Source organism: Seriola dumerili, unplaced genomic scaffold, assembly GCF_002260705.1.
Source record: "Seriola dumerili isolate Sdu_G_001 unplaced genomic scaffold, Sdu_1.0 BDQW01000563.1, whole genome shotgun sequence".
NCBI lineage: Eukaryota > Metazoa > Chordata > Actinopteri > Carangiformes > Carangidae > Seriola > Seriola dumerili.
The window spans coordinates 1-11,403 of record NW_019174818.1 but is presented as its reverse complement, the minus strand read 5'-3'; the positions used below and the strand labels follow the sequence as shown (position 1 = coordinate 11,403).

The 11,403-nt window shown below is 38.8% G+C and overlaps 1 protein-coding gene across 1 annotated transcript; it reads right to left on the bottom strand.

Annotated features, from left to right (window-relative positions):
- Positions 1–3,468: 3,468 nt before the first annotated feature.
- On the bottom strand, positions 3,469–11,013 carry LOC111236074 (interferon-induced very large GTPase 1-like). The gene is made up of 7 exons (XM_022764683.1): positions 10,894–11,013; positions 10,645–10,779; positions 9,131–9,253; positions 8,858–8,898; positions 8,576–8,693; positions 8,382–8,419; positions 3,469–8,271 (listed from the first exon to the last, which is right to left on the bottom strand). Exons 1-7 carry the CDS (start codon positions 10,940–10,942, stop codon positions 3,469–3,471), a joined length of 5,307 nt encoding a protein of 1,768 aa, XP_022620404.1. The 5' UTR covers positions 10,943–11,013.
- Between the last annotated feature and the right edge of the window lie 390 nt (positions 11,014–11,403).

The following is an 11,403-nucleotide window of genomic DNA, read 5'->3' as shown; positions in this document are numbered from 1 at the left end:
TCAACATCAAAAGTGAAAGTAGAAAAAGAAGAGAGCAGAAAGTAGAAAATATTTGACACTCCCACTTCATACCTGCGGTCAAACCGTCATGTGTGTTTCCGTGGTCAAACCAGTATTTCAAGTGGCCGATTTTGATTTGATGTTCCTACAGGTCATTTCCGGGAGTAATTAATGTGAAAGTCTTATTTTTACATACGAGATTGTATTTAAAAGTCATTTCCAGCAGCTCCCTAGAACTATGTCAGTGTGACTACTGTAAATGTTCGATAAATCACACACTTGAAATCCAGGAACAACTGGTTTGACCACGGAAACATGAATGATGGCTGGTTTGACTATAGTTCACACAATCATACTTCAAGAAGTATAACTTTCATCTGTGTTTTGTTTTATACTGTAATTAGCATGTTTATGAATCACGTGTACAGTATCTGTGATTTATACAAGTAGAGATGAATAGTGTACAAAAATGTGAGCATGCCAGATTTCAGCTGTGAGTTCAACTCATGAAAAAAGATCAAATCTGAAGTCAAGATAAAATAAACGTGCCTCTGCACAGCAAGCGTTCACAATAAAACCTCTTCAACACAGAGCAGTCAAGATTTAAAGAACAAATATCAAAGTAAGAAACTGAGGTTTGAGTTTAAACAGTCAATGTTTGTTATAAAAACTGTACATACACTGATTTTTACATATTTACACAAAACACATTATAGAAATATTCAAACTCACCTTTATTTCGTGTTTTCTCAGCTCAATCTGATCCGTGTAGATGAACCCGTCTTATGAATCCAAACTGTTACTGTTACTGTTACTAGGCTTTATATACTGATCAGAAGATTTGATTATTGGTCAGCCCCTCACAAACCCCTCCCCCCACCCGCTCTGAACAAATCAGATGTGACATGAGAGGTGTGACGATCTGAGAAAGTGAAACTAAGACTAGCTGCTCATTCTGTGATGATCTAGATTTAAAGGAAAGAAACAAATACAGCTTCATCCATCTTGAAACAATTATACATTGATGTTAATTTGATTTGAAGTATTTTAGGTTTTTGATATTGTCTTCAAATAAAAGTTACAGCAATAAAGACACATTTCGTTTGTATTTTATTTTGGTAAGTCTTACTTTTTTCTTCTAATGCAAAAGTTGTTCTTCACAGACAGTTGAGAACACTTAGGAATGACGTTCACTTGGACAGTAATGTATTTGAATTCCTTCTAACTCTCGTGTTAAATCACAAGTCTAACACCTGCAAATACCTGCCTGCAAATCACCTGTCACCCCATTAACCACACCAGAGGTTATATAACCCCACCCATCTGTATGCAAGCCCTTTCCTCCAAACCAGGAGAACAAAGACAACCAAAAACCAGTGAACTTCCTGAACTGTGGAAATAAACTCCTTAAACTGGATCCTGTTTAAATGTGGACGCCACTGTCTGTGAAGAACAGCTGTTGTTGTTGCACTGTGTTGAAGATGAAAAGATATTCAGGTTAAAATAGATCAGATTTAGTTAAAATGTGACAGTCTTTTATAAAGGATATACATTGTATAGTTTATGCTATGACAAGTTAAAATGCTGAAGTCAGCCAATGAGCCTCTACATTACTATTGAAGCCCTCTATGAAAAATGTGTGTTACCTGGCAGTTCTCCTTCAAGGCACCAGATCACATACAAACAGAGGAACAGTCGACTGAGAGTCCCTGTGAAACCTGGTTTTAGAAATCATCTCAGATACATCAGAAGTCACAATCTGTAACTGGATTTTACTGCTGCCTGCATTTGATGTCATCTGTGACTGAAAACATACATGCTGGGAAACTGGGATAGAAAAATGATCAGCCAGAGAACAGAAGCGTGACACCTATGTGCAGACAACGTAGCAGAAAGCTTAAGAGCCATGTGGGATTTTCTTATCAGGTTGAAACAAAGTCAAATAGACATAAGGGGATTTTCAGGTGTTATCAAATAGAANCTGTGACTGAAAACATACATGCTGGGAAACTGGGATAGAAAAATGATCAGCCAGAGAACAGAAGCGTGACACCTATGTGCAGACAACGTAGCAGAAAGCTTAAGAGCCATGTGGGATTTTCTTATCAGGTTGAAACAAAGTCAAATAGACATAAGGGGATTTTCAGGTGTTATCAAATAGAAACAGTTAGGAAGATGATTTTACTATGAACCATGGATCAGATACAAAAGGTGGGGTCTTCTACAAACAGATGTCAGGTCTCAAAGGTGGAAATTAAAACTTTGTCATTTGAGAAACAAAAAAGAAACATGGTCTTTCAATAGATATGATGTAGTTATTTTTATTATGCTCATTAATAACATGAAAGGTTAAAGTCAACAGGTGTTTTTGTGTCGTCACTGAATGATCAGTTTAATAAATGATAAAATCCTTTAGAAATATTTTCCTCACATTGACAACAAAACAACAAAACTCATGCTGCTGTAGATATAATGACAGATTATTTTAAATGAGATTAACATAACACAACTGAACACTTCAAATACGTCTTCAACATAAAGCATCCTGGATCAGTTAACATGATTCAACTTAAAATGTAAAGATTTACAAAGATACAAATAGGCAAAACTTGTTTAACAGGATTTTTAGATTTAAGTTTTAGAAATGAATTACACAGGTTAAAGAAATATACCCTCCATTCTTTGTTGTAAGAAGTCGATCATCTGACAACATGTCTCTCATCAACCTTCTCACTCATCTTTCCATGATCACTGAACTTCAGAAGTTCAGATTTCATGTATTTTCATTTAATAAAACTTCAAAATATTCATCAATACATGCATCATATTCATAATTTCTCTATGTTTCTTCAAACAAAATAAATGGAAAGATAACATATTGTCTTCTGTTTCACCTTCATGGAAACATTTCTCTTCACGAAGTTCACACTTACCATTTTTTTTTTTAAGTAAATTTTTTTGGGCTTTTTATGCCTTTATTGGATAGCACAGTAGAGGGAGACAGGAAATGGGGAGGCAGAGAGAGGGGGAATGACATGCAGTAAAGGGCCGTCCGATGCAGGATTCGAGCCGGGGCTGACTGTAGTGAGGACTGTAGCCTCTACATATTGGGCGCCTGCTCAACCCACTGTGCCACTCGATGCTCCACATTAACCATTTTTGTATATGACATATTGATTTAATATTAATATTAACATATCTATTTTTGATTCACTTCATCCTCCAGATTATTATTGCTCTATGTGCTCTTTTGTTATAAATATTAATTTGTATAAAGCTATCAGACTTGTGTTTACTGTAATTTGTAATGATTCATTTACTGTCCGCATTTATTATTCACAGACAGAAAAATCTGTCAATGATAAAATCAGTAAAAGTCTATGAATGTTGTTTTATAGGAGTTTGATTCATGAATAATCACATGAAAACAAGTATCATCATTTCCAACAGAGTAGTTGTGTTGTTAACTCACAGTTTGTATATTTCATCCAGACTTTTAATCGCTTCTTCTTTGCTGTGTTTTCTCCAGTTTCTGGGAATTTTTCCTTTACCCTGGAATTTTAATTTATAGTGGTCTTCCAGTTGTTTTTGAAATCGACACATAAACCATTTCCAGTATGTCAGTTTAGACTCATCAGGAGTGATCTTCCATGCAGCATACTCATCCCCACCCTCTGGGTACTGTTTATAAGGAATGCTTTTATTTGAGTCGTGACAGGGGTTAAACCTTTCATCACTTGCAACATTTGTTGTGCAGAAATCGATGACCAGTTCTACTGTGCCTCTAAAGTGCCATCCTTTAATCCCAGAGGGGCGATGGAAAGGGACGCAGTGCTTTTCAGGACTGTGATCTTCCATGGTGTTGGTGCAAATGACTGCACAGAATGGACACGTTACCCAGCAGCACTTGCACAGCTGATCGATGAGGATCTGATCAGGCTTCAGTCTGAACTCATTCATCTTATTCAGTGAGAGGTTGTTCATCTCCTTCATGATGGGTTCAAGGCTTTTCTCTATCTCTTCTTTAAGGAACTCGAAACTGTTTATGTCTCTGAAGTTTTCAGGACAAATGGAATCAAATGTCAACTCATCTCTCAGATAACTGGTAAATTCCTCCAGCCACATGTCTGTGTCTCCTCTCTGGGTTTTGACTTTCTCTGTTGCAGTAAATAAAGCCTGACTCACATGTTGTTTCATGTCTTCAACATTTTTCTTGAGTATATCCCGAGCTTTATCTTTGTGTGATGTGAAGATGTATTTCTGTACTTCCTCTTTTATAAAACTCTCCACATGATTCCTTGGTTGATGGATGTAGGTGATGAAAACACTGAAGTCCTCTTTCTCTGCCAGTGACTTCAACACATGTTTCTCCAGGTTCACTCTGTTCCCATTGAATGCTGGGAAACTGCACTTCATCTCTCCAGCTAGATCAATTGCAGTCTTGTTACAGGCAGCCTCAACAGTGGAAACCTTAAGTTTTTCACAGATCAGTTCTCCGAGTACAACAGCAGAAGAGTTTTCTTTACAGAAGCTTCTGAAAATGTTGTAATATTGATCCCTCTTGCTTTCTAAATGAGTATGCGCATCATTCCTCTTCTTGAATTTCTCGTGGGACTCTGAAAGCCAAGGCCCTGCTCTGTCAAACACATACAGTAAGAGATCAACTGTAAACTCCCTCTTGAGAGCAAATTTCCTCCCTGATTCAAATTCTGTCACTTTCTCTTTGACATTTTTGGCAACTTCTTGCAAGTAAGTTGAACTGTAGCCTCTTGTAGCTACAGGTTTGTTCTTGATTGTATCAAGTGACTGTTTTTCAAGATCGTAAATCAGGGATCTGATCAGTTGTTGATCTTCAGACTGAAAGGACCCCTCAGTGTAAGAAAGTGAAACAATGTCACCAAATTGTCTAAGTGTTTCCTTTTCTCTTTTGTCCCCTTCCCTCTCTTGAGGCTGTTGGCTTTCGTCACAAAGCTCCTGATACTTGGTGAGTGTCACATAATGAAAGTAATCACCAACCCCTGATATGTTTTTGTATCTGCCACTGTTTTTGGATTCATCAATAAGATCCCATTCAATACCAAGCTCTTGAAGGGTGGTTGACTGATCTTCCTCCAAGTTGATGTCTTCAATAGGTTTTGTATCTGCAGTTAGTTCTCTCACCCAGCCTCTCCAAACAGAGTCAAACTGCTGTTTAAGTTCCTCTTCATCTTGTGTCTTGTGTTTTAACTGATGAGCGAGCTCTTTGCTCTTCTGTAGCAGCTTGTTCTCAAACTCTGTCTTCTGATCATCAAGCTTTTTACAAGCCTTCTTCTGCTGGATAACTTCATCCAGTTTTCTTTTCACTCCTCTCACCTGTTCTTCATGAAACTCCTTGATTTTGATTTCAAATGTGCCTCGCCACTGAACCAACATTTCTTTGTCTCTGTCATCATCAAAGTGCTTTGACATTTCTTTTTGGATTTCTCCATATGTTCGGCTCATTTCTTTAAAAAGATAACTGAGCTCAACCTTGTCAAGTTTTCCATTTTCAATTGTGTTATACAGATGGTTTTCAATGGTCAACATGTTGCTCCTCAGGGCCCAGGTCCAGTTTCCGTACTGGACTTCAAGTTTTCTGTAGACTGCAATTTCAAGTGTGTTTTTGAAACTGAAAACAAAGTTTTCATTCAACAGGGCATTCCATAGGTCGTGAATCTTGCTTTTGAACTGTGACAGAGTTATCCCAGCAGACTGTGAAGCTTTAGAGAGGATGAAGTTCTTCAGATCTTGGATGCTCTCACTATAACCTGGATTTGGAGGAGCCATAGGTGGACTTCCCTCCCAAAGCTGGGCAAAGTATTTCACATCTTTTTGCACATCAAATGCAATGATGTCACTGAAACACTTTGCATTACAAACCTCCTCTTTGGCAGCTAGTTGGGTCATCTGGTCCAGTTTTTCTTGCAGACGTCTCTTTCCATCCATGTTTTTCTCTGTAGCTGAAATATCTGTCACATTCTGGTGAACAAACACACAACTTGGAGAAAGATTGACTTTCTTCATCCTCATGAAAGCCTGAACAACAATCTGCAGAACATCTTGCATCTCAGCTGGATTCTCTCCAAAGATGTTGATCAATGTCATGTTTCCCAGACCAACAACAAAAGTTGCCAGTTCATTGTCGTGGTTAAGAGCGGCGTTACCTGCTAATTCAAGAGCACGCAGTCCTTCAGTGTCCACCACCAGCACATAGTCAAACTTAAAGTCTCTCTTCATCTCCTCTGACACTTTGATCAGCTGCATGAAGGCACCCTTGGTGCATCTGCCAGCACTCACTGCAAACTGCAACCCAAACATGGCATTCAGCATTGTTGATTTTCCACTGCTTTGTAAGCCCAAAACTGACAACACAAACACTCTCTGGTCACCCAGTCTCTTGATGACTTCCTCTAAAAGACTAGAGATCCATGTCAAAGGCACATGACCTGCATCACCATCCATCAGCTCCATGGGATGTCCTGATATCATCAGCTCTGCAGCCAGCTCAGGGTATTTAGACCAGTCAGTCCAACTCCTCTTTGTTTGTTTCTGTAGAGATTTATGGGCTTCATAGATCTGCCCCATTTCTCTAAAGATGTGCTCCAAGCCAAAAGTTGCTGACTGCAGTTTTGTTGATATTTGTTCAAGCTCAGTCTGTTTTCTTTTTAACAGATCAGATTTGTCATGTTTCTTCCTCAGAGCCAAGACCTCAGACCACTTCTTATCATAGCTTTGGAGAATTGACATGAGATCGTCTGCGGAGAGGGCGTCTATTAAGATCTGAGTCCATTTCAGGAAATACTCTTTGTCTGTTGATGGCAAAGATGAGAGACTTTCAATGAACAACTTCACCAGTTCACTACAGGAAGCATCACATTGTTCTTCTCGTATTTTCATCAGTTCCTGTTGCCTTTTACATTTCTCCTCCTCAACGTGTCCTTTGAGGTGATACTGTACCTTGTTTATTCTACACCACTCATGCCACAGTCGGCCATGACAAGGGAGGAATTTATCTTTGATTTCTGAAACATCCATCTTCTGAAGAGCATTCATTACTTTCATAGCAGCAGTTTTTCCTTTTTGGCAGACTGTGTCTTCTTCATCCACTCTGATCCCAGAGACCTCAGCCATGGTTTCAAGCTGGAAAGATGTTTGTGATCCAGACAAGATCTCACCAATGATTCTTTTCAGTTCTTCAGAAACATCTGACTGGCTTCTGTCTTTTAGACCCATTTTATATTTTCCCTTTTTCATCTGAACTGCACCACAATCAATATCAGTAATGAGACAAATCAGAGGCTTTGGAGACTCAAGAAGATGTGAGATAACTTCAGTACTTTTGTCACCTTTTTTCAGAGTTGGTAACAGAACAACATTGACTGAAGATTTTTCAGTCAGTATCTTACGCTGTTTTTCAATCGACAGAGCATCACCATGAAGATTACAGAAGGCAGTGCAGTCAGTGAAGGCATCGTTGGGTTTTCCAGCAGGACAGTACCAGGCAATCTCTGCCACACCATCCATCAAAAGGCGAGATCTGGTGCTACCTGGGCAGTTTCTGTGGAAGAAGGTGTTGTGACGCTCGTTGATCAAAGTGTTCATCAGCTGAGATTTAGACACTGACAGTGAACCCAGGCGGAAAAATGACACCATGGGTGTCTCAGCTTTGCAGATGGGCAAACTCTTCATGGTGACAATGTTTGAATCACCCTTGACTTTAGTTATCTTCCAGGTTTTTCTTATTTGTCTGAATGTCCACAGAGGACACTCAACATCCAGTGTGACTGGGTTAGGAACAAGCAAAGGTAAGGCGTACTGACACTGTGACAGCTTTGTCATCATGTTCTGCTTAAGGAAGCTGTCTGAGCAGTGAAATACTGCCATTTGAACGTCCATCGGATGAAAATGAGTCTGATCTGATTGATCACAGTTAACGTTGGTGCTAAAAAATGCATCTAAAACACTTTCTTTTGTGTTTGAAGAATCAAGCTCTGCAACAGGATTCGAGTGGCTCACCTCAGCACTGTCCTGTCTTACAGGAATATATCTGGCTCTGTAGTCTAACATCATCAACCTCTGAAGAAAAGTATGAGCTAGATCTTCCTCAGATGTTTCATGGTCCTGTTTCACTGGTGGACCTATTTTAAGAAAATCTGCTGGAGACAAATTCTGTTTGTCTTGAAGATGAAGTCTGTGAAGCAACGTTTCCATTTCTCTTTGACATTGGTTCTCCTCAGAGATCTTCACTGACTGCTGGAAATATAGATAAATACTCATTTAGTGTACATAAAAAATATAAAGTCACTCAATGTAACAAAGTAAATAGTACTCAGAACTTGTGAAAGAAAATGGGAGTTTCTTACCTTATTCTTGTGTCCACTCATATCCATATCTAAGGTGCCTACAAAAGAAAAATGAACCAGGGGGCCAGATCAATGTCCTGTTGAAGCAGTTTATTTTACTAATGTTCACTGCAAACTTTGATTGTGATCGATTGGTAAAAGCTTAGTTAATTTTATTTTTACTGCTTCTTCTTATTGTACATTTAATATGTTACCTTTCTCCTTGGTTGTTGATGGTATTAGAGATTTGATTTCAGGTTCTCCTTCCACTGTTGTGCAGTCATCATTCTTCTCTGAGTGTTCAGCATCACCAGAGTCTTTCACTGGATCACACTTAAAAAACAAGTGATTTTATTCAACCTTTAGTTCACCAATTTAGAATTCATTTCAATCTGCAGTTGTGACATACGTATAGTGTGAAATGTGTAAAGGGTAATGTAGTACAATATTTAAAAAAATGTCTGACAGTGACTAGTGAGGATCAAAAGGTCGCACACCTTTACTTCTCTTGTTGCTGCTCTCTCCTCCAGCTGATCTACTGAAGTATAAATGAACAACAAGTAGATTGCAGTCTCAAACAGAAAAAGGTCAACCATTCACAGCTAATTATAAAACTTATTTTCAATAATTATGTGCATATTTACAGGGTTCAAGTTCATAGTTCAACAAGTCTGACCTCATTTACACCAAATAGAGATAATATGTTTTAATTTAAATGTTAATGATTTTGCAGAGATGCAATTTAAAGAAAGAAGTGAAGTATTTCTCACCTTCTTTGGTAACTGTCTGAGATGTTGAACTTGTGTCCTTCAGTGTATTGCTGTCATCTGTGGACCGCTCACTCATGTTACTGCTGCTTTCATTGTGTATCTGTTTAACTTCATCAGCCTCTCCTGTTGATGGGTCCAAGTACAAATATGAGATATTAGTTTAATTAGATAGCATAGATAGTATAAACTTGCTTTACTTTGTCGCATTGTAAATAAATGTCTTTAAGTATAACTACTGGTGTGTTTAATGTTGCACAAGTGTGAATATTGTCATCCTCTATTCTGTAGAACTTTGAGAGCATAATCGTTCCCTACCAGAGGCTGGGTACTGTTGGCCAATATTTATAATTGTGCAATATTAAATTCATAATTTGGCCAAAACTGCAAAAGGTTAGAATTTAAAACTGTAGTCCACCACAGGAGTAAACGCCCATGTGTTTAGCTAAAGTAATTTTACACATGCTCCAGTTATTAATAGCTACAATTTTAAGCCTTACATTAAGAGCTTGGTATTGCTGCTGGCAATTCCAGTTGAGCCTATGCTGTAGGAAGTGTAAAAACCTCGGTTCACCATATATTCAATGCTATCTAGTCAAGCTGTCAGAATTGGCAGGTAACTTAAGTGCTCCTTCCTTTATTTAAGACATAGCATGCCACTGACTCCGTGTGATATAGGCCCTGTTCAGACCTGGTATTAACATCGGTCTCGGGTGATCCGGTCACCAGTGGACAGCTTTAAGTACAGGCGTGAATGCACCCAAGACACATTGAGGACGCATTTGAGATCCGATCACTCAGACTACATTCTGAGGTGGTCTGGACCACATGTGGAAACTTTCTTTTAGCAGTGTGAACGTAAATGCGTCCTAGGCCACATTGAAGGACAGCCCACTCTACTGTCGTCCTCTGCCACAGTCTGATTAGTCCCACCACAGTTTCATAATGAACAGAAAATCTTTTACTATTTAAAATGGATAAAACTTTATTTCATTATAAGATCTGTGGGCGGCAAATTACTTCGCTCAATCCCTCCATGCACTGTTCACTCTCTCTCTTTCTCTCTCACTCTTTCTCACTCACACACACACACACAAGCACATTGACAACAGACCCGTCTGTCAACTGACTAAAAACAACTACACGCATACATATGTTAATGCTAGGTCTGAACACGGCCTTAGAGAGCTTGTGCCTGGCAGTTGCTGCTATGCATTGCAGCCTGAGTCAACTTGAAGAGATAATCCTCTGACTGTTGCTGCCCTTGCATCTCATTCAGTGCTTTTTGAAAGATTTGCTAAGCAGACAGTAAACCTGCATTTGCTTTTACTGTGTCACCAATTAACACAAGTGTGAGTTTGGGAATAACTGAAAACAAAAACAAAACAAAAATAAAAAAAATAAAAAAAAATCTGTATGTTATACCACAGAAATCATTGAAACAATATTCTCATAGTTTTGTTTGTGATTTTGCTGAAAGTTAATACAAATGAAAAAGAAAATGAAACGATTCTCACGATCTTTGATGTTTGTAGAAACAGTCTGAGATGTTGGACTTGTGTCCGTCAATGTTTCACTCTCCTCTGCAGACAGCTCACCAACGCTGGTGCTGCTTACAGTGTCAACCTCTTTGACTTCATCAGCCTCTCCTGCTGAAAGGGTCAAAGTCTCCAAATTAGAGATTACTTTAATAAGTTTTCATGATTCTTCACAGTGTTTGAAACTGAAATATAATTTGTTCAGTCAGTTCTTCATGAAAATTTTACCCATCTCTTCCTGTCCCGTCTGTTTCTCTTCACCCCTCCCATCCTTCATTTCAGACTCTCCTGCTGTGGTGGTATCGTTCTGCTCTGGATGTTCAGCTTCGCCAGGTTCATTCACTGAATCAGACTGAGAAAATAATAGATTTCATTTAACCGGGTACCAAGTCCGGCAGTACGGTGCGATACATAATTGCCTGTAAAAAGTTGATAGAACGCTGTGGTGGTCTCTTTTTTAATGCTTCTAAAAGATGAGGTTTTTACGCTACCAAGAGTGTATTTAGTCCAAAGAATATTTGTTTGGCAATAATTTCAATATTTCAGTTTCAAAATGAGACCCCTATCAATGTAAACGGACGGTCAAAATGAAACACGACAGTACATGTAATCCACTAACTCCATCTCACCATGCTGGGTTTCGTATGAAACTAGAGAGGCTACTCTTTCCATTGATAGCAAGCATTGCATAGCCTGAGTTAAGCAGCTCATGTCAGCCCCAAAGCAAACACGGGGCCA

What these genes read in the sequence shown, in the direction of transcription:
- LOC111236074 (XM_022764683.1), bottom strand. Translation starts at nt 10,942, where the DNA reads ATGAAGGATGGGAGGGGTGAAGAGAAACAGACGGGACAGGAAGAGATG. An exon ending in TTCTACAAACATCAAAGATC is followed by an intron (nt 9,254 to 10,644) that starts GTGAGAATCGTT and finishes ACCCATCAACAG; the next exon opens with GAGAGGCTGATGAAGTTAAA. An exon ending in ATCAACAACCAAGGAGAAAG is followed by an intron (nt 8,420 to 8,575) that starts GTAACATATTAA and finishes TTTCTTTTGTAG; the next exon opens with GCACCTTAGATATGGATATG.